The following is a 24,202-nucleotide window of genomic DNA, read 5'->3' on the forward strand; positions in this document are numbered from 1 at the left end:
ACACTTATAATACCTGTTACAGAATGATTTCCTAAGTTTTGGGCAAAAGCTTCAGACTGTCCATGCAAAAATATACAAATACTGATGCCACAAAAGCTGCTTTGGATTAGCAATGTGCTAAGATAAAATATCAAAATATCAAGATACTAAATTTGGTGATTCTGTATCTATATTGTGGGCGTTTACGACAGCACTATGAGTTTATTTGCTTGTTTCACATATTCACTGTTTTGATTATTAAAAGGTATTTATTTCATATTTAGTTTGTGAAGGAAGGGTTTTAACATAGAAATATTGAGATTAACATACTTGGGTTTGCTACCTGCTTGTTTCCCTGTTTATGTTAGTACCTAGATTGTTCCACTCTATGGCATTCTTAGACTTTATATACAAGTGAAGTGAATTGGCTCCAATTCACTTTACATTGGAGTTGCCCGTCTCTCTGTAACTGCTGCTGTCAGGCTCGTCATTTTGGTCAGAAATGTTCATATTAACTTGCTCTACATGATCCTGGTGCTTTTATTTCGCTCCTGTGCCTATAAGTCAAGATATGAACATTAAGAGCAGACAAATCAGGCGCCTTCTTTCCCCGAGGTCACTCCCACTAGCATTAGCAACAGGTTTGATTGACAGCGTTGTTAAGCTCCTGCTCCCTTCTAAACCAGTGATGCGGGAAAGAAAATGCTTTATAGTCAACAGCCCGGGATTGGCTCTTTGGATGCTATGATACTTGAGGTCGGAATTCCTAATATGCAATTTGGCTCTAAATTCGCCCCTATAACTGCTAGCCTCAATGAGCTTCATTTGACTGGATTTAAATGTCACTTTCCCTTAAACCACTTCTTTTTACAGTCTACAATGGTATTTTTACTCCTAAAGAAATTATAAAACATATTTTCTTACTTTGCGCAGGGTCCTTTCTGCATATCTAACCTGTAACTTGGCCAGGTTGGTTGCATCACCAGCTTGTCTCCATGATCAGTTTAATGCTATACTGTGGAACATTCCAGTGGTGGTAATAACATTTCCATGGAGACAAGCAGCCGTTGTACACGCCACCAGAAAAGTTACACTGTGCAGGTTTTAAAAATATAATGGAGGATTTAATGTGTGATATACTGAGTGTCATATTGAAAAGTGAGGGACCCTGCGATTTTCTGATGATTCGATTAATGTTTTAATATTGTGTTCAAAGTTCACATTTAAATGTCTTAGAGCATTTGACAAGAAACTGACATGCGAACTGCTAATATAATACAAGAATCCGGTATGTTTGTAGAGTCAAAACTAGAGGGTCAGTAGTTTCTTTTACATACTGTAATAACACAGAATAATGTGTTATTTGCAAATAATGTTAATTTAAAAGTCCTGTATTACACAAAAGTGACTCTTGTGAGCTTTAAGCCATGTTGTAATGTTGTTACCTCCTCAAAAACACACCTGGAGTTGTGTTTTGTTTCATTCACAAGTTTGAGTAATGCTGCATTTTTAGTCTGTCTACACCTCAAAAGCTCAAAATGCTCTGTTCCATCTTGAGATGTCATGAAGTAGTAGTTTTCAGGTTACCACCAACCTTTCACCTTTTGTTCTGTACAGACTGGCAATTTCATGAGTGAAATTATCCAAATGATTCCAGTGAAGGTGTAAAGAGTTTAAAAACACAGCGGAGTATTTCCTCTATTACCACATCACAATGTGGAATACAGTGTTTTTAGTCTAAAAGAAGAACACAGCCTAAATGTGCAGGGTTTGTGTGTTAAACATGTGTGAATGAAACAAAACACAACTCCAGGTATGTTTGTGATAAGAAATCAACATTATAAAATAGATCAGAAAATCGCATAATACAGGCCCTTTAAAGTCCTTGCGATTTGCTTTTGGGACTACTCAAATTGCGATTCCGATGTCTCTGCGTTGAACCAGTGCTGCAGCCAGTTAAATTCAGTTCTTTTTGTCGAGCTCCCCTGTGGCACTGCTGTGGTCTATAGGCCCAATCTCAGTGGCCCAGATAATGCAGCCAGCCTCATTATTCCCTGTCAGTAGAGATCTCTAATAATGGGACTCTATTCCCGGTGGTGTGCGCTCTTTCACTTTCCCCATTATAATACAGTAAAGCCTGTTTAATCAGAGACAGTGGAGGGATGTGGATATTGTGAGTGACAAATAATGCACTAGAGTGAATGACATTATGGAAGTTTCCTGGAGAGATTATTTTAAGCGAGCAAAGACAGTGAACGTTCCCAGATTATATTTGGGCTTATGTCACTTGCCTCCCCTGCACTGCAGCACGGCGTCTCCATAAGCCATCCTCACACTTCAGCTAGCATACCAATTTGTTTTGCTGTTAATCTTACCATTGAAACAGAGCTGAATAACTTTGGGAAAATACGCTCAGCGCTCTCTCACATGAAAATTAAATATGAATTGATAATTACTAGAATCAGGATATATTAGTGGAGGTCTAAACCACAGGGGTAGCATGGGTTAGCACAGGTTAGCAAGACTTCATGGCAACTCAAGACAATTTGATAAATTTTTTTTGTATTGTTAAACCAGGCAGACCAGGTCCCCATATACCCATATTCAGAGCAGGAGAATTTGATCATTTTTCAATACACTATTATTTTGTGCATTTATGAGAGTAAGATTTATAATACTGATTAAAATAAGATCAACTGCACAGACAACCCTGATGGAAACACAAAACGCTTCTTACCTAAAGAAATGTGTATATGCAATTTGCTCATTTCAACCAGCTTTTTTAATCAGTCGAGATGAGTCCTAACGTGACTTTTAAGGCTGTAATTTAAATTTAAACTCATTAGATTTAAGTTGCACTGTGTAACTTTTCTGGTGGAGATCCATATCCTGCTAGTCTCAATGGAGATTAATTTATCTGACTTGCATTTACTGAATTACAAGTGCTCAAAAAATACCCTCCCATCTGTATTAAATATTATTGGCCTATAGAACACTGTGATGTCACGTGAAACCCAGCAATTCTAGCGATGTGGGGGCGCACCTCTCCATAGATCTGACCTGTAAGTTGGACTGTTAGTGCTACATGCTTTTCTCAACAGACATGAAGAAGGTTAATGCCATATTGTGGAACATTTTAGGCCAAGCGATAACATCTCCATGGAAACAAGAAGGTAGTGGATGCTCCAGCAGTAAAACTACACAGTGTGCCTTCAATCCCCAAACAGCTATCTCCTGTCACCGCGTTATCCCAAAGTCTAAATCATAAGGCGCCCCCACACTGCAGCAGGGAGCTGATGTCTGAAAGCTGGTGTGGGCGGGTTTACTGAGGCAAGCACAAATGTCACCAAGGCACAGAAATGCAGCGTAAAGCAAACAGAAAAACATCCATGAGCAGCAGCGGAGTCCTCCATCTCTTCAGACAAGAGCCACGTGCAACACAGAGCCAAACACACAACTAGTCAAGGTCCAGAACAGTGCGTCACTGCAAAGGTGCGTTCAATAGCCCGAGTGGGTGTATGAATGAAAGGAATGGGACTATTTCACTTTTCTATGGAATGTAAGTGTAAAAAGTAAGTACGTATCGTAATAGGGTTTTATATACAGTGAATTCACTGTATGGTTTTAAAATGTACAAATCTGTTTTAGTTGTCAAATAAATAAGGACTTTTAGCACAGATGCTGACCTGTGCAGCATATATGGAAGTTTTAGCCAATCAAATGGTCCCATTTATTGTGAATAAGGATTGGATGGATTAGGTCGTCTCTTCCACAAATGGCTGCCTACAGGCAAAACAGGCAAAATATTGTCGATTGATTCAAAATGGACTGCGATTTTGTTCAAACACATAAATTGAAAAAATTGTTTAAAGGTGCACTATGTAACTTTTCTGGGATTGAGGTGGGGTCAGCCATCAGAATGTCACTGTGGCATTAAACATATCTATGTTGCAATTAAATTATAGTTTTTTACTGCTCAAAACAGCCTCTTATACTACATGTGGCCTGCCACTCCACAGATCTGACCGGTAACTTAGCCTGGGGGCGTCACCTCCTTGTCTTAGTGGAAATTAATATATCTGACCCCATATTGTGGAACAGCCCAGGCAAATCAATGCAATCTCCATGGAGACAAGCAGAGGCAAGCAGGCCACGGACACCCACCAGAAAAGTTACAATGTGGCACTTTAAGTTTGGCTGAATTTTGTGACAGTGTAATGATCCAGTTTTTAATCATGAAAAAATGCTTTGAGGTAAAGTATCTCCATAAGAATATTTTTGCTGCTAGCTCACAATGTATTTGAATCATAGATTGTATATATAATTGGATGTAGCTAACCTGCTAGCCACCACTTTCCAAATATGAAGTGATCATGGGCACGCTTCTAGCTCCATCAACTCTGACTCCAATTAATTACACATTAGATAACTGTCGCCCCTCTCTCTGTAACTGCTGCTGTCAGGCTTGTTGTTTTTGGTCTTAAAATGTTCGAATTGACCCGCTCTACATGATCCTGGCATTTAGCCATTTTGACTCATAAAATATGAACATTAATAACAGACAAATCGGGCACCTGCTTTCCCCAAGGTTGCACCCATTAATGTTAGCAACAGGTTTGACTGACAGCATTGCTAAGAGCCCGTTCCCTGCCAAACCATCAGTGCGGGCGGGAAAGGGCATTACCTTTAACAGCTTTGCTCTGGGTTGGCTCTTTGGTTGCTATGATAGTTGCGGTTAGAATTCCAAATATGGAACTCGGTTCCAAATTCACCCATATAACTGCTAGCCTTGATGAGCTTCATTTGACTTGAGCTGAATGCTATCGGTGACGCCACAGTCACTTAGTCCACTTCTTCATACAGTCTATGATTTGAATGCATGAATATATAAATCTATTTTGATTACTGTGTTGACTTTACATTTGCATTAACCCAATTCCTAATTTGAGTGCTCTTGTCACCCAGGCTGTCCTCAGTCATCACACTGTGACCTATTGCATGAAGCGCTCCCCAACGCTCGGGTGTGAAACCAGATCGGCGTCTCGGCTAAATAAAGAAATAGCCACAACAGTCCTGATCAACACAACACCCTCTGCTGGAATGTCGGGATTGACATTTGCGTCGACCCGTTCAAACTGACAAACGGCCGTGACACATGATCTCTCTATCATAGTGCGATTGGAGCCGGGATCTATATCGAAAAAAATGTTGTTGCCCTGGAGATATGTGCAATTAGAATATTGAGCATATGGTTTAGAGCTGATTGAAAACAAATTGAAAAGAAATGTGCACTCCCAAAGAAGTGCTACAAAGTGATATTCCCTTCACGTTTTGTGGCATACTTGAACCTCAGTCAGCATATATCAAGACACATTGTTGCCCATTCATCTTGCAGCATCTGAATATTGTTATCAAGATAATGCAGAAAATATACACTACTAGTCAAAAGTTTGGACAGACCCTCTCATTCAATGTTTTTTTTTTTTTTTTTTTTTTTTTTTTTTACGATTCTATATCTTATACAGAAGACATCAAATATACAAAGCAAGATATATGGAATTATGTATCAAGAAAAAAACGTGAAACAAAGCTATTACTGAATATTTTTTGACATAACCAAAGGTGGCGAGAGTTCCGTATGTCTTACTTCATATATTTGATGTCTTCTCTGTATGTATGTAAAAAATAATAAAATAAATATATATATATATATATATAATTTTGGTTTGTATTGGCCAGCCACAGTTGCAATAGACTTCCAGTAGTTGTAAACCTGATCTCGATATGCTATGTGCTAATCCCTGTTTAATAAATAAATGCCCTTTGTACACTACCACGATTCACCGCTGACTAAAATTAAAATTAGCCATCACTTTGAAGCATTGTGGCTGTTCCCTGATCTATACAGTCAATCCAGCTCACATTGTGTCTCATAATCGATACTAAACTAGTCCCTCCGAGCAGTAAATAGAGGAGTCACATTGTCCTTGGGGGCCGCACAGGATCGATTTTTCAACCGAGACTCAGAAAAAGCCTCATCTGAAATGTTACAGAGCCGAAGAGGGTCTGTGAGTCTGACCAAAGAGTGGAGAAGAAGAGGAGAAGAGGGGAAGAGGGGAAGAGGGGGAGAGGGGGAGAGGGGGAGAGGGGGAGAGGGGGAGAGGGGGAGAGGGGGAGAGGGGGAGAGGGGGAGAGGAGGAGAGGGGGAGAGGGGGAGAGGAGGAGAGGGGGAGAGGAGGACAGGGGCAGGAGAAAGAAGCTAATGTATGTTAAATATATTCAGTTTTATATTAAAAAAGATAAATACTATAAATAGAGATTAGGGATACACCAATCTGATGCTGGTGTCGGATATCAGTGCCGATACTGAAACATTTTCTGGATCGGATGTTGGCTTTTGAGTATCGATTCAGCTGATAGTTTGGCATAATAATTGATGAAATAAGACTGGTTGTAGTTGGCCTAGAAAGTCTCAATGTTTGAACTTTTATAAATGTTGTTTTCAGTCTCTAAACTGGTATCAGTTGATATTGAGTATCGGCAGATAGTTAAAGCCATAGTATCAAAATCGGTATCGGAACAGAAAAAGCTGGATCAGTGCTTCCCTAACAGAGATCCTAATTTCATAGCCTTTTTTTAGGGGGAGTGAAATGTGATACAAATGTGGGACAAAAAAAGTATTTAGTCAGCCACCAACTGAATCTGCAATAGGTAAGCAGCTTGGTGTGAAGAAATCAACTGTGGGAGCAATTACTAGAAAATGGAAGACATACAAGACCATTAATTATCTACTTAGTCTGGGGCTCCACGCAAGATCTCACCCCGTGGGATCAAATGACCACAAGAATCCCAAAAATCCCAGAACCACACGGGGGGAATTAGTGAATGACCAGCAGAGAGCTGGGACCAAAGTAACAAAGGCTACCATCAGTAATGCACTACGCTGCCAGAGACTCAAATACTTTAGTGCCAGACATGTCCTCCTGCTTAAGCAATACATGTCTAGGCCCGTCTGAAGTTTGCTAGAGAGCATTTGGATGATTCAGAAGAGGATTGGGAGAATATCATATGGTCAGATGAAACCAAAACAGAGCTTTTTAAAAACTCAACTTGTCGTGTTTGGAGGAGAAAGAATGCTGAGTTGCTTCCAAAGAAAACCATACCTACTGTGAAGCATGAGGGTGGAAACACCATGCTTTGGGGCTGTTTTTCTACAAAGGGACAAAGATGCGCCATCAAATTTGAATTGACTTGTAAGCTATAGCCAAACAACCATTCTACCCCACCTGTAATACTCCCAAATGGGGGCAAGAGACAGTTTTTCCTGTTGATTACATTGCACTTGAAATATACCATATATACCATGAAATATCAAAAAGTTAAATCATAGGCTGGATATATAAATGGACATAGCTAACCTGCTAGCTGTGGCGTTCTAAATAAGAAATTAATAGGCTGCGCTTCCCGATCCATTGACTCTGGCTCCAATTCACTTTCTACTAAAAAACTGTCTCCCCTCTCTCTGTAACTGCTACTGTCAGGCTCGCCGTTTTGGTGTTAAAATGTTTGTATTACCTCGCTCTACATGATCCTGGTATTTTTATTTTGCTAATGTGTCTGTAAATCAAGATATGAACATTATGAACAGGCGGGAAGAGCTGTTCCTTTCAGCCTTACTCTGGACTGGCTCTTTGGTTTCTATGATACTCATGGTCGGAATTCCAAATATGGAACTCGGCTCCAAATTCACCCCTATAACTGCTTGCCTTGATGAGCTTCATTTGGCTGGAGTCGAACGCTATGGGTGACGTCACACTGACTTAGTTTACTTCCTTATACAGTCTGTGAGGTAAATGTACAAATGTAATGTGACCATTTCTGTTATGGACTGGACCCATTAACTAAAAATGTATTTTAACGATTTTCATTCTAGCTGCCCTCATCTGTATTAAATATCATTGGCCTATAGAATGTTGTGATGTAATTTGAAACTAATCAACTACATTCATAATAAGAAGCGAGACATACAGACAAAAACAGAACAACACACACACAGTGACATCACACAGGCACACACCGTTACACTGACCCTTGCACTCACCTTTAAGTCCCGGTGCACCACGCCCATTTGATGGCAGTGAAGCACCGCCTCCAAAATCTGCTGGATGCAATGACTGCATGCAAACATCAGGGGGCGCATGTTAGTATGAGCAGCGCTACAACTCTCGTGCACAGGCCAGGTACAAGGGTGAGAGAGGGCTCGGGGGTGGGATATGAGCGATGACACTGTTTTAATAGACTGTTAGCTAAGTCTACAATAAGTCTAATGGCAAACTGTGGTGTTGTAAAACTAACCCAACTCACTTATGGTGTAATCATGCCATTATGTTGTAAATAATTGTTTGTGGGTCAAGCCATAGGGAAATAAATACAAGATTTTAAATGTCCCACATTACACAAAATTTACTCTTGTGAGCTTTAAGCCATGTTAGAACTTTGTTACATACCTGGAGTTGTGTTTTGTTTCATTCACACATGTTTGAGTAACACTTTATTATTAGTCTACATCTCCAAACCTCAAAATGCTCTGTTCCACCTTGTGATGTCATGGACGTGTAGTTTTCAAGTTTTTTTTTCAAGTTTAGTTTAATTTTGCAGAAATTCCAGGGTTGAAGTTATCCAGATGGTTCTAGTGAAGGTGCATGAAGTTTAAAAATACAGTGAACACTTGTATTAACACATGACATCACAAGGCATTTTCTGTCTGAGAGAAGAACTCAGCCTAAATATGCAGGGTTTGTGTGTTAAACATGTGTGAATGACACAAGGCAAAAGTCCCAGTACGAGGAAACAATATTATAAAAGCCGCCCCAGACTTCCTGTGCACTGAACATAATCAGTTTAAATACATCGTAATTACAGGTCTCCTATAGAGGTACAGATAAGATAACAAAGTAAAGTATAGCAAAGATAATAAAGTAAAGATAAAGTATGAAAAATAGTGCTTAGATTCAACAAGAGGTATCGGATTTCAAACTACATGGTATGGCAATTTTCAATATGTACAAAATATGAAGTAATACAAAAAAACAGTGCAGTAGTGTTGGATTAGCTTGCTAAGCTAACATGTATGCTAAAACAGCTATAATATATAAATCATTCTTTAAAGTGACCTAGAAGAGAACATAATGGATTAAGTAGATTTTTTTTCTTACATCAATTTGTCCTAACCTGCTTTTGACAAATGTGATTACAGTACTCTTTTGATGTGCTTTTTAGCAACACATTAAAGGACCACTATGTAACTTTTCTTCCACATTAAACTAAACTTATCTTGCATTTACTCGATTACACGTGTTTTTATAATGGGCAAGTAGATTTTTTCACAGTCTGGTGGTAATACGGCAGCCGTCTTTGTTGAGATTATACATAATGTACCACAAACTATTATTCCCTGTCTGTTTATCACAATTAGCATATTATCGTTTATTGGCTCATCCATACTTTTCCAGCTGTAACTTGCCATGAAAGTTTCAAATTCACTGGTTTAGAACAAAGCTACAATCATCAAATCCCATCCCTGTTACTAATAGTGGTACATATTATGCAATTTGGACTATAGAACTATTTACTTTCAGCTAGCAACTAATTAGAGATGAGAAAAACAGCTAGACTTGTGTGTGGGCTTTGTGCAATTTTTTAATTAGGCTGAGTCCAAAATGCATGCATTCATCTGCATGATTAAACCCACAAAAACAACAATTTATAATGCCTTTCTTTGTTATAATCACAGAGCTTTTAAGGTGTACTTTGATAGAGACTTGAATGCTGCAGGTGGGAACAAACCCACTCTTCACTTCTGGCAGAGTAGGAGGAGGTTAGAAAGATATTTACTGGCATCTGTATCGATTTGTATTTTTAGACCCCCTTTAAAGGCTGTGTGGCTATAGTAAACGATGGCATTCATCACACCTCCACAGGTCTGAACATGTGTGGGAGAAATGGAGGAAGGAGGGTAGAACTTGAGAATTATTAAGTTTTAAAAGCAAAACATACGTGAACGAGCATACAAGGTGCACAAGCAAACGGGCGGTTGTCAAGACGATACAGACAGGAGGGGTAAGGAGGGGAGAGGGAGGAGGGAGGGCAGAGGGGTAAGAGCAGGCGGGCGGGGGAGGGTGGATGCAGATGCCCCTAAACATGTACTAACCTTTAGGTCTCTGTGCACTATGTCATGTTGGTGAATGTGATGAACACTGTCTAGAATCTGATGGATACAGTGACTGTGAAGACAAAACAGAGAGGGAGGAGGGCAGAAGGGGGTGAGGGGGGGCAATGGAAGGGGTCGGGGGGGGTGTGAGGGCGGGGCAATGGAAGGGGGTGTGAGGGGCAAAAGTGGAAAACGGGTGACGATGGGAGGAGAGAGATGGAGGTGATGAGTTTGGAGAGAAGGAGTGCACATGAAGAAGAAGAGGAAAGAGAGGTGGAGCGGAGACAAAGGGTACAGTTTGTTTTGCTTTTTAAAAACAAGATGTGTAGCAGAACAACATGCCAGACAACACCAGAAGAGAGGAAAGGAAGACAGAGGAGAGGGTAAGACAAGAGAGAGGGGAGGTAGGAGATAAGAAGGAGGAAGATGAGATAAGAAGAGAAAGGCTAGGAAGTGTGTCAAAAATGTAAAAAAATAATAATAATAATCTACACTCACTACTAAAGAGTAGAAGTATTAGAAGAAGTATTGATATTGAAAGAAATACATAAAAAGGACCTTTCCTAAACAGTAATTAAGGTCTCGATCTATGTTAGTAATAATATGAGACCACATGGTAATATTAAAGAAAGTAGTATGGAGTATTTAATAGTAGGAGGAGGAGTAGTAGCAGCAGCTAGTCTAGTCCTCACCAAGCCAAATTTAAGATCTGGAGATGTGTCACAGGGCACTGCACTGAAGGGTGGATCAAATGCAGGTTTAACCCAGAGGCATTAAAGGATGGGTAAAATGCAGAGGACAAATTAAAGGGGGCAGTAAGGTGTACCCTAAAAACTTTGTGGTATTGAAATCAGTATAAAGCTTTTACCTTAGTAAGTAAGGAAAGATGGGGGTTGGTAAGAGGATAAGAGTTGGAAGAAAGTAAGAAAAGGAGAGGGAGAAGAAGAGGAGATGACAAAAAGCAAAAGATACGCAGATACAGGAGGAGGGAGAGAGAAGACAAGGAGAGTGAAAAGACAGAGGGGAGGAAAGAGGAGAGAGGAGGAGGGAGGAGGAGAAAGAATTCCTAAAAAAATGCAAAAAAAAGAGGAAGTCTTTGTGGAGATAATAAAAGATGAAGGTAAAATGGAGGAGTTATGTTTAGGATGAGGATCAGTTATAGCAGCGGCTGGGGAGCCGTTTTACATCACTCTGTCCTAACCTGCTTTTGACAAATATGCTGAGTCTAAGAACCACAGGCAGTTCTGTTTACTTACAATATTCTTTTGATGTGCCTTTTAGCAATACATTAAAGCTGCATTAGGTAACTTTTGTTGTGGTGGGGCTGGAATCTTCTACTGTACGACATTAAACTAAACTTATGTGGCATTTATTCAATTATAGGTGTTTTTATTGCTCAAAAATACATTGACAAACTTGAGTTGTTGCCTGCCTCCATGGCGATAGAAGTTAAAACCATTACTGGTATTGGGAACAATGTCCATGGAGATAGGTTTTATGCCTTACTGTGGAATGTTCTTGGGTAAAGCAGGTGACGGCCCACCACTGGAAAAGTTACACAGTGAACCTTTAAGACAAACTGCTCATGTTAAGTTTGATACCTCATTATTACAGACTATGGGTTTATACACTACCACTCAAAAGTTTGGACACAAACTCTCATTCAATGTTTATGCAATAGTAGCTCAGTTGGTGGTGTGTTTGTCCACTGATCTGAAGGCTGGCACTTTGAATCCCGCTCTCAACATTAACATCATTAGTAGAGCGGTCAGATCAACTGATCTAGGTTGGTGGTGCAATTCCAGCTCCCACAGATGAATGCTATTGTTGTGTCCCTGGGCAGGACACCTTGCCCCCAGTGTCTGCATACACTGGTGTATGAATGTGTAAGTGAATGGGTGAGTGGTTCCTTGATGTAAAGCGCTTTGAGTGCCTTGAAGGCGGAAAAGCACTATATAAAAATGTGACCATTTACTTTGAGGACTTGAATATAAAATATAAAAAATAATTTGTAGAGTACTTTCACTTCTTTTCTTTACTACATAATTCCATATATATTGTTGGATATATTTGATGTCTTTTGTATGTATATAAAATGTAGAAAGTAGAAAAAAAAAAAAACACTGAATGAGAGGGTGTGTCCAAACATTTGACTGGTAGTGTAGTGCGTAGTGCAAACAATACTAAAAAATACTAATATTATGAATAATAGTGCAAAAGAGGCTGAAATTTGCAATAATCTCTCAACTAAGTAAGATTCCTGCACTTGTCCATTTTTACAACTGTGACATTTAGGAGTCCATTTTAGCATAGTTCTAATAGATCTTCATAATATTACCTAGATGTTGTCAGTATAATCTAAAAAAACTGTCCATATATTCAAAGCAGCCATATAAAACATTTCTGTGCTAATTCCACAGCGCTAACCTGATTCTGACAGCTAGCATCTTCATCATCGTCAGCTTCAGTGTACACTCTGAGCCGTCAGTCCAAGACTCCTGTATTTCTGAGCATCTGGTTGAAAAATGTGCTGGGTTTCTATTTTTGATCAGGTTAAAGACGTGTGCGTAGGTGAATGTTTAGTGACAAGAGGAAAAGGCTGAGAGCTAGCTAACAGCGGAGGGCACCACCTTTCTCTGTGCAGAGTTAAATGGTAAAAAACAAAAAGTCACACGTTTGTTTATTAAAGTTTGAGACTCCACCTGTGGGGAGTGTGATGCGCTAATGTTTATGCTTAATGAGTGAGTCAGAGGGAGAATTAATAATTAACTAATGCTCAGTTCCCTGAGGCAGTGGTGCTGGTAATGGTTGAGCCTACAGACCAGAAGGTAACTGGTTTGATGCTTGTGCTCTTAGGAAAGACATCTACATAACTCAAGTCACAGTAATGTAGCATTTTATTCACTGGTGCGTTAACTATTCTGGTTGAAAGTATGCCACCTGCCTGTCTTCATGGATAGTTTATTGCTCTGCCTGGAATGTTCCACAGTATGACATTAAGTGCATTTATCTCCTCACAACAGGGTGATGTCACCAGGCAAGAGGTTACAGTTAGACAGGTGACCTAACACTTTGTAAGTATACATGTTTTATTTTCAAGGTTTTATTTACACACATAATTGAATATATGCAAATTAGATCTTAATGTCATACTGTGGAACATTTCAGGCAACACAATAACAAGAAGATGGCGAACTGATCCCCTCGCTAGAAAAGTAAGCCACAATGGATCTTTTTCAGACTGATTGATTGGCCAAATGCAGGTTTAACCCAGAGACACTAAAGGATGGGTCAAATGCAGGGCACATCACAATGCATCTTGTTGCCACAGAAGCCTTAAAAATGGGTTACATTGGGGTATTTGGGGTATTCATTTGGGGCGGTCTACCCTCTCTATTTAACACAGCCAGAGGTATTGACAGAAATGATACTGGCCCCCATAATCCTGGTGACGGTCTGAAACATGAGGGGTAAAATCCGTTGGATAGGGGGCGACAAACTGAGCGGTGGCACAGTTTCAAAGGTGTGCGCATGCTAGCGTGTGTGCATGGCTAATTACTGGCACTAATTAAAGTCCTACTTCGGTCTGGTCTCCCGGGGTGTGAGAGGAAAGAGCCAGAGAACACTAATGGCCTCAATGACAGACATTCAAAAAAAGCATAGAAAGGGTGAATGTTTAAAGCTTCAAACAGGTCTGTCTCGATAAGGAATACATGTTCAATGCGACAGAATAAACCATAATGTTAAAGACTATACTGGCTGGAGAGTGAACCACTTTGAGTCATATTGCAAAGAAAGAAAAATAGAGTCAAATTAACCAAACACCTGTTCTGTGTGTCAGTTAATTGATTTTTATAATGTGGCATTGGAAGTCAAGACCTCTCAAAACTAATAGAGCTAAAAGACTAAAAGCCCATCAGCCGTACACCGTACAATCAGACACACCACCACAATCTGTATCAATGAAATCTAAGACCGATTTTTTGCAGCTCAAATGCAGTGGTGAAAGGTAACAAAGTACAAGTAGTAAAGTATTATACTTAAGTAGAATTTTTAAGTATTTAGATAAGCTATTTAGGTACTTTACTTAGGTAAATTTTACAGGGGATTCGTTTTACTTTTTTAAATTTTTTTAACATACTTTTTTACATTTTTAAACTTTTATTTAAGATTTTTTTTTATGAGATACTCTTGAGGGTTTTTTTTTCTAAATCTGGCTAAATCTCATTGTGTAGTGTACATTAAGTCTTCTATCCAGAGTGGCTCACAAAATACTAATACATGTGCTGTTAGCAGGAGCAAAGCTATTGTTGAGAACTGATAAAATAGTGTGGTGTTGTGACCTTTTAACTGAAAGACATGTGAGCCCCCGCTGCTGCTGCTGCTGCTACTGCCAGGGATTACAGCAGCGCACACAACCAACACATACTAAGATACAGTTACTTTACGAGCATGTGATCATTTGGACTAGCTCATTTCAATACAACGTAGTCAACATCATTAGATTTGAGATTGAGCTAAAAATTACTGACAATTTTAATGAAGTTTCTAATTTATATACTATTGGACATCAGATCATAGACTGTACATACACTGCCTGGCCAAAAAAAGAAATCACCACCAAAAGAAAAAAAGGTCACACACTAATATTTTGTTGTTTCGCCTTTAGCTTTGATTATGGCACGCATTCACTGTGGCATTGTTTCGATAAGCTTCTGCATTGTCACAAGATTTATTTCCATCCAGTGTTGCATTCATTTTTCACCAAGATCTTGCATTGATGCTGGTAGAGTCTGACGGCTGCACAAAGCCCTATGAATCCTGGTATTGTCATCTTGGAATATGCCCGTGCCATCAGGGAAGAAAAATGCAATATTGGAATAAACTGGTCATTTAGTATATTCAGGTGTCAGCTGGCCTCATTCTTTGAGCACATACTGTTGCTGAACCTTGACCTGACCAACTGCAGGAGGCTCAGACCTATTTGCTTAGCTAAATCCAGGTAGCGACTTTTTTTTTTTCTTTGGCCGGGCAGTGTATATATAAATGGACAAAGCTAACCTGCTACCCGCCGCATTCCAAATAGGAAGTGCTCATGGGTGCGCTTCTGGCTCTATCAACTCAGGCTCCAGTTTACTTTACATTGAAAAACTGTCACCCCTCTCTCTGTAACTGCTGCTGTCAGGCTCGTCATTTTGGTCTTAAATGTTCGTATTAACCCGCTCTATATGATCCTCGTGTTTTTATTTTGCCATTTTCTCCGTAAATCAAGATATGGAGATTAATAACAGACAAATCAGACACCTTTTTTCCCCAAGGTCACTCCCGCTAGCATTAGAAACAGGTTTGATTGACAGCACTGCTAAGAGCCCTGCCCTGGGAAGGAGCATTACCTTCAACAGCTTCGCTCCAGATTGGCTCTTTGGTTGCTAAGATACTCGTGGTCAGAATTACAAATATGGAACTCAGCTCCAGATTCACCCCTGTAACGCGAGCCATGCTGAGCTTCATTTGACTGGAGTGAACGCTGTGGGTGATGTCACACACACTTAGTCCACTTCTTTATACAGTGTATGCATCAGACACATACTTAGTCAGTCACTGTGTTTAACTATAACAGCATTATAACAGCAGTAACGAGTCTAACTAATGACACACCTCTGCTGTAAATTCATCATAGTAACTGTCAGTGTAACGGGGCTCGTTAGTTTATTAACCATTGAGAGGAGTGAGAGGAATTTTAAAGTAAACACCATCCGAACTACAAGGAAAAATGTCTGTGTTTCTGTGTGTCAAGTTAAGTATTCACATATGCAAGAAATACACAAAAATATTATATTGTTACTGTATTGGTGGTGCAATGGTGTAATTCTACCAGATGAGGGGGCAAGAGCCAGTTTTCCCCTATTGATTACATTGTACTTTCTGTTGAAGGTAAACACAGAAATGCTGAACCAGATCATTTCTATTTGTGACTAGACCCAAGAGAACACTGTATACTACAAAAATCTGCATTTGTAAATTCATTTTAGCTGTCCCCCATCTGTATTAAATATTATTGGCCTATAGAATGTTTTGATGTCATCTGAAATCCAGGAATAAAAGCAAGCAGCCATTAGAGATGGGACAATAGGAGAGAATATCGCTAATCGCAATCAAAAAGGTTCGCAATCAATTGTTCGTGGCATTTTTTTAATAACTGAGATCATTGCGCACAATTATAGTCACCTTTAGAGCACCAGACTGCCTCATGTTTCCGGTTTCAATACAATGTTAAGATGTTAGTTCTGGTGTTTGCCCACAAGGGAGGCCCTCTGTCATAGCATCTGCATCCAGATGACCACATATTTATCCACCTACACTCAAGAAGGTTAAGTCAGATGTGTGGAATTATTATGACTTTGAAAAACAAGACCAACAAGGCAATGAGCCACCAAACTGCAGAGGCTGCCAAAAAAAGTTCAAGGGCACTTCAAGGCCAAACACGAGCAATTTACATACACATTTGTGAGACAACCCTCTTACATTGTTTGACAAACTTGAGCAGAAAATGTCCATCGATAGTAACATACCATGTGAAATAAATTATTGAATGTAGTTTGTGTTAGTTTGGATTTGTATGAATATGGGTACATGTTTGTGTCGACTTTGCTATTGCTAGGTTAGCGCTAGCTGAATAGCATTTTGCACAGCTGATGGTTGCGATTCCAGCATATCCTTTATCATATCCTTTTTCTGGCGGCTTTCTCAGGTTGGTTCATGTGTTGTTGTTTTTTATAGTCAAGAGTTATGTAAGTGACACATTTATTATTCATACATTGTTAATTTCACTAGCAGTAAAAAAAACAATAAAGGTGATTGCCTCGACACCTGCAAATTGTATGGTAATTGATGTTTTAGTGACTTTTTAAAAAAACTTGGTTTAATAATTAATGTGATAATATCGTTAATCACAATTATTTTGGTCAAAATAATCATAAGTCTAAATTTTTATATCGTCCCATCCCTAGCAGCTATAAGAGCTTTTACATTATATTTATTCCATTATTGTTATCAACCAAGAAAATAAGAAAATAAACTTGAAGAAAAAAGTAAGTACGTCACAGTGGACATATGACAGTGGCGGTGAAAATGGGGGTTGAATGGCAATATGGCATCTTGAAAATAAGCGATTAAAGATTGCTCAAACATGCACAAATCACTTCAAATGCAACTTCGAGGGGGTAAATGAGAAGGAAACAACTATAATCTGGTTAAAAACTCTGAAAAGTTGATTTTGTAGAATAGGTCTGCTTTAATTTCTTTTGTAACTCAAATATCGTTGGGTACCATTGTAAGATGCTGATGATGTATGGAAGGAATGATGTGGACAACGGGAAATGTATTCATTCAGTAATGGTATGGGAATAAAAATCTATGAAGTAAAGTTGTAAGGGGAGAGGGAGGTAAGCGAGAATAGGAGGAGAGAGAAGACAGGAGAGGGGAGGTACACAACAACAACAATAACAACAAAACAAGAGTAGACACAAACTTCAGGACAAAAGTAGACCATGTACCTCGCATCTGCCTCACTGTAGTATTCTCTGGCTACAATGTCCTCAAAGAGCTCCCCTCCAGTCACCCTGTGTGAAAGACAAGAGTCACAGTTATAAGACGAAAAAACTTACAGATAAAATCTTTTAGCAGTACTTTTATATATTTAATAGGGATGGGGCGAGACCATAGACTGTATATAAATGGACATAGCTAGCCTGCTAGCTGTCATCGGTTTCTTTATAAATGCTGCTGTCAGGCTTGTGGTCTTTAAATATTTGTATTAACCAGCTCTACATGATCCTGGGGTTTTTATTTGGCTATTGAATCCGTAACTCAATATATGAACATTAATAATGCCGGAGGTCACTCTATTTGGTATCAGAGCAACCAAAGAGCAAATCTGGAGCCAGGCCACGCAAACCTGTTGCTAACGCTAGCAGGAGCGACCTCAGGGAAAGAAGGCGCCTGATTTGTCTGTTATTAATGTTCACATCTTGATTTACTGACAAAATAGCGAAATAAAAATACCAGGATCATGTAGAGCGGGTTAATACAAACATTTAAGACCAAAAGGACGAGCCTGACAGCAGCAGTTAACATTGATACTAATAAATATTGAAACTAGTATCAAAAACAGATAACAATTTAAATTACACTTAATTCTATAAAAAATATATTTATTTTCAAATTTGATGTAATTAATTTTTATATCATTGTGTCATAATATTGCGTATTGCATATCAAGCCAATACTTAGAGACAGACATTGAGTTTTTGTATTGTGACAGCACTAGTTCTCACGCTTATTATAAATCAGAAAGGAGAATGAGCGCCTTACTTGGGGTTGCCAAATATGACTAAAATCGGTAGCCAGTAAAGCTAAAAACAACTCTTTGATCTAAAAAATCATTACCAAAATATACTCAAGGACAATCCAGGTTCAGTTGTTACTGTAGTACCACTTTTAAACCAGTACTGCAAACACAACATGAAACCACTGAGGTTGCATTACATTATGTTCAGGAAGCCACTCTTAACGCTACTAGAAACTAAAAACACAGCAAAATAAACCATGCAAATTCTCCTCTTGATTTAGTACCCCCCCCCCCTTCATTTCATACGGCACGGTCGCCATGGAAACTAGAGGGGAGATGCCGAGAGAGGGATGAATGTGGAAGGCGTGGGCGGTGGCGGGAGCAGGGGAAGTGGGCTAGTTCAAATATAGGAGAGGTTTATGTAACTGTGTACGTTAAAATGGGTGGAGAGCCAGGCTATAGAAGGCGTAAAGTAGACTTACAGGTCAAACAGCAGGTAGTGGAAGCCCTCCTCTGATATGCTGTCGTGGAGACGCACTGGGGGGAACAAGGAAGGAGGAGCAGTTTATTTTTGGTGCAGTTTGTTGCATAGATACATTCCTTACATAATCATTGTTGTTTTTAAATACATCAATTTATAAATATTCAAAAGGATAAGTCCAAGCGGTAGAGTAGGGATGGAACCATATAGGCCAAACAATGAATCGTTATCGAATCGAAATTGGAATTGGGGGTAGTTCTCAAATTGCAAAGGCTTCAGTGATACTAGAATATTTCATTCATTTTCATTCATTCATTCCATTTCATGTAATTTAATTTCATTTATTTATTTCGAGCAGATTAATGAACACATGTATCCAGTATTTAATGCGCATTTCACATATTTTTTTCTTATTTAAGCTCAAAAAGGAGTGGGAAGTGGGACTAATATCCTATCTTCTAATTGAAAAATCACATAGTACCTATAGTTTAGACCTCTACATGTTCAAGTCCTAACATTTTCTGAAACAAATGGGATTCTTGTACTAGTTTATCGGGTCTTATTTTAGTGTTATCTCTCATGTTAATGCTCACTGAGTTGTTTACAATGTAGTTAGGCCTGTCACAATAACACATTCTGAAGCACGATATATCACTACAGGGAAATATCGCAATAAACAATAATATTGAAGCTTCTTGATGCCACTGAGACAAAGCTAGATAATGCCAGTGAACCAATTTTTGCCTGAGCTGCAACAAATATGTAGCAGAAACAACCAATTATTAGCCACAGAAGTTATTTATTCAACTTTCCACAGTTCAAATCTTATCGTATTACATGAAAATGTAATACTCCCACTCCCCACTTTTGACTGTTGAAGCTTTCATTTGCTGAACGGTAAGAAATTTGGTATGAAATTTCAGTGTTGAGATTGTTGTGACATAAACTTCAATTTTATGATTATATTTGATTATTGAACCCAAGACCAAAAAGTACAATATATATCACCATCCAACTAGTGAGAACAACATTATATATAATGTATTTATATGGGACTATGACGATAAACTGCCTGTTCAACTTTGATACGGGAACTTTTAATACAAGGTCTCATGATTGTCTACATCTAAAAAACTGGCCACACTAGAACTGAAATGGGAAAAAAAATTTAATACATTTCAAAGATATGCAAAACTGGATAGATTGGAGACACTAATGCACTTTATTAATCTGGTGATAAACATTTATAATCACACCTGCTCCTTTTTTTAAAGTTTTAAATGCAGTTTTTGTTTGCTTGTGTTTGCACTGTATTTTAACAGCTGAAATTAAGTTAATGGGACATAAACAGCCAAGTAAAACACACTTTACATTTTTGTCTTTACATTTTTGGAGTAAATGTTGAATTGAAATCATTTACTTTTGTTTCTATAAAAATACTTTTTTTGGGTTCTTATTATTATATTGAGGCCTGAATAAACACAATTAACTGATTAATCTTGATATTCAGTGTATATTGGTTATAGTAATGCATGGAACTCTAAAATAGAAAACATGGACTATATAAACCTACCGATGTTTGGGTGTTTTAAGAGGCGACAGATTCGAGCTTCTCGTTCCAGCTTCTGGTGATCTAAACCGCAAAGACAAAGAAAGAAGAAAATACTTTAAAATGTTTGTTTATATTTACATTTAACTGAGAGGCAAAAGCAAGAGTTGAAATGTTAGAAAACCATCAAAATATTGTTATGCCTGTCTCAGGTGCACAACAAAAAAGGAAGATGAGGCAAAGTAAAAGTGGCAAAGGAGTCTGTCTAGATGAATGGAAGTAGGGAAGCATCAATCCAGCTTTTTCAGTTCCAACACCAATTTTGATGGCTTTAAGTATCTGTGAATACCTGATATCCACTAATACCAGTGTAGGAACAGAAAATGTATTCTCTTAAAATCCAGTTAACTCATTACACAAGAGATCCAACAGTGTTTTCTAACTGTCATTTGTCCTTCAAATCACTACTGAACAGCTTTGCATGAATAAAAGTTCAAACATTACGGAGACATTATAGGCCAAAATCAGCCTGTAAATTGTCTCATTACATCCAATTAAAGATCCAACCAGGATATCCACTTCAGTGATATCAAGGAACCGATACCTGATCCAGCAAATTTTTCGGTACGTGTGCCGATATTTGATCCCAGTATCGATGCATCCCTACATGATCAGTTTAAAGAATAAATAAATAGAAACTGAGTAAACAAATCATATATACTTATAAAACATGGTTAGTAATAAATGCTATGTTTTAAGTGTTGAATCCAATGTTGACTGCAACATGTCCACAAAGCAACAATTTGAAAAGTAGAAACAAAGACATATTTTTGGTGTCAGTGTTCAGGTAGCGCACAAGAGCTAGTAGTAGTAGGAGTCACAATGACACGTTTTGAAGAACAATATATTGTGGAAAAGTACATATTATTGTGCCACTAACTGGATCACTCTAAAGCAGGATGTCCCCCACAAAACTATTCCATATGTGCAGTTTTGTTTACACGAACACGAATAAATAACTTTGATGACTGTTTCATACGTTTATTGCAGCTCAACTCTCTACAGCTACAGATATAATATTTTGGTTTTAATTGATCATCGCTATACGGCAGCACGGTGGCTGAGTGGCAACACTCATGCCTCACAGCAAGAAGGTTTGGTTCGATCCCCAGGTCGCCCAGGCCTTTCTGTGTGGAGTTTTGCATGTTTCTCCCCGTGTCTGGATGGGTTTCCTCCGGGTACTCCGGTTTCCCCCATCAACCAAAACATGAACGCCCTTCGAGACAACTGTTGTTGTGATTTTGGGCGTTACAAAAATAAAATGAATTGAATTGTATAGCAACTGTATAGATTTTTCATCATTCTGAAACCCAAATCCAAAACAAATGGACATAGCTAACATGCTAGCCAAATAGGAAGTGAGCAGTCAGAATTCCAAATACGGAACTTGACTCCAAATTCACCCCTATAACCACTAGCCTCGATGACCTTCATTTGACTGGAGCTGAACGCTATGGCTGACGTCACACTCCCATAGTCCACTTCTTTGCACAGTGTGTGCTGAAACCTATGCTGGAGATTAATGAGACTTAAATGTTAACGCTCGCTCGAGTTTATATAACCGCTTAATGATCCTAGTCAACCTGGATTCCACAGCTATCAGTGTAAGCCCACATAGAGCACGAGCGCAGACTCCACAGGGGGCGGACCACCACCAGACAAAGGAACACACAGGATCGTCTCTGTCATGTTCTCCAGCACAGGGCCCAGCACACCCACACTGCCAGCCTGAGCAGTGACAGTCACTGTAAAACCAGTGATTAGAGAAGAGAAGAAGAGAGGAGTGAGGCGGAGACAAGGGAGGAGGAGAGTCAAAGAAGGGAACAGGGAAGTAACTGTGTGTAAGTAGGGGTGGGCGACATGCCAAAAAACAATAACATGTTTTTCTAAGAGACAGATTATTTTATCACGATTCATGTGAAGTGAAAACTAGGTAAAATGGTAAATGGTCACATTTTTATATGGTGCTATTCCACCTTCAAGCCACTCAAAGAGCTTTACATCAAGGAACCACTCATTCACACACACATTCATACACCAGACACTCTGTGGGAACTGGAATCACACCGTCAACCTGTGGGTCAATGGATCTGACCGCTTTCCCAATGATGTTGTCATGAGTTGTCATGAGCTGAAAGAATCATTTGCCACTGTTCAAGTCCAGGCTAAAACACTCCATGTCTACATCACTTTGAATTACTTACTGAATTACTGTGAAAATTGTTATTTCCAGCCCAGCACAATAGAATACATACTTTAGTTGAACACCAGGTACAATAGGTATATAGTGACCTCCAAGCTCCAGTTTAGGTACTTTTTGAATCTCTTGCCCGGTGCTCAAGACCGTCTAGTTTTGATAATAATTTCACTTTTGAACAATATTTATTGATCATGCCATTTCATTTTGTTGGCATCAATTTAAAGAGTCAAAACAAAATAATCAAACAATTAACAAATACAACTGGTATGTGCCTTGACTTTATTGGCATGAACAAAAGGAACAGGAAGAAACTAAATATTATAAACCCTGCTCCAGACAATATTGGTTCAGTCTGTATCCCATTTTGGTCTATAAATTGGTTTAATAAGACAATATACTGGACAATGTTGGCCCAAAATACCTTGTAATAATAGTTGTTCTGTGGTTATTTCAGATGCTGAATAACAGATACAACACACATTTGGATTTTTTTTTTTTTTTTATTTGTATCGATGGAAAAGATGGATGCCTCCCTAGTAGCTGTTAAGACATGGTGGTCTAAAGACAAAGTGAGCCTTGATTACAGATTAAACACCGTTTTCTTGCTTCATTCGACTCTACAAGTAAGCACCATGCTTTATCTAAACCAGGTCTACCAGATGGCGAGCTACTGTACACATTAATAATAGTCTGGCTGACAAAGGTCACATCATGAAACCATTTATGTATTTTAGTGTTCTATTTGAGAGATTATTCAATGTGTCATTTGCAAAAATTAAAGAGTTTTTATTCCGTTGATTGACATTGTTGGGTTGCAGCATTCAGCAGCAGGTCACTTTTTAACTGGATATGGTGGGTATCTAAAAGTGCACTCATAAATATTCAGTGATATTCTAAAATGTTCACGATGGGCCCACTTAACAAATGTCAGTAATGGAAGCAACTGTTTTTATCCAGCTCACAGTCTGGTCTCTATATTTACATCGAAAAGGGGTTTAAAACAGAAATATAATAATATCCTTTGCCTTTTCATGAGCTTAGATAAATCCTCACTAAAACAATAGTTAATTATACGTGAGGGGATTTAAAGCCAGCTGACTTAAAATGAGACACAAAACCTGCTTAACGACAAGGAGGTCACTGTTCAGGTCCCTTATCCCCGCGTTATCCAGCTCGTGAATCAATGAGCTAAACCCTCGTCAATACTTTCAAATGGCAGATGAGAGCTGAAGGATCACTATACGGTATTGGAACATCCTCACAGTGATACTCAATCAGGGAGAGACTCAAACACTTCAGAAACAAGAGGGGATAATGTCAACAGTGAGACTCCAACAAGGCACTAGTCCTTTCAGACAGTGGTGTTGTGCCCG

The 24,202-nt window shown here is 38.8% G+C and overlaps 1 protein-coding gene across 19 annotated transcripts in view; it reads right to left on the bottom strand.

Moving 5' to 3' along the window:
* The window catches only part of camk2b1 (calcium/calmodulin-dependent protein kinase (CaM kinase) II beta 1), a 99,622-nt gene that overhangs the window by 56,394 nt on the left and 19,026 nt on the right, over nucleotides 1-24,202 (bottom strand). For 12 of the 19 annotated variants that reach the window (XM_033972280.2, XM_055224372.1, XM_055224373.1 and 9 more), the window contains exons 3-6: nucleotides 20,594-20,653; nucleotides 19,022-19,076; nucleotides 17,746-17,811; nucleotides 8,081-8,153 (exon numbers count right to left, since the gene is read on the bottom strand). In XM_033972280.2, coding sequence (XP_033828171.1) covers nucleotides 8,081-8,153; nucleotides 17,746-17,811; nucleotides 19,022-19,076; nucleotides 20,594-20,653 — 254 coding nt within the window. Of the gene's footprint in view, nucleotides 1-8,080; nucleotides 8,154-10,189; nucleotides 10,263-17,745; nucleotides 17,812-19,021; nucleotides 19,077-20,593; nucleotides 20,654-24,202 lie in introns of all 19 variants that reach the window. The other 7 variants (XM_055224378.1, XM_055224375.1, XM_055224376.1 and 4 more) reach the window with 1 other exon arrangement.

This window comes from Periophthalmus magnuspinnatus, chromosome 9 (assembly GCF_009829125.3).
Source record: "Periophthalmus magnuspinnatus isolate fPerMag1 chromosome 9, fPerMag1.2.pri, whole genome shotgun sequence".
NCBI lineage: Eukaryota > Metazoa > Chordata > Actinopteri > Gobiiformes > Gobiidae > Periophthalmus > Periophthalmus magnuspinnatus.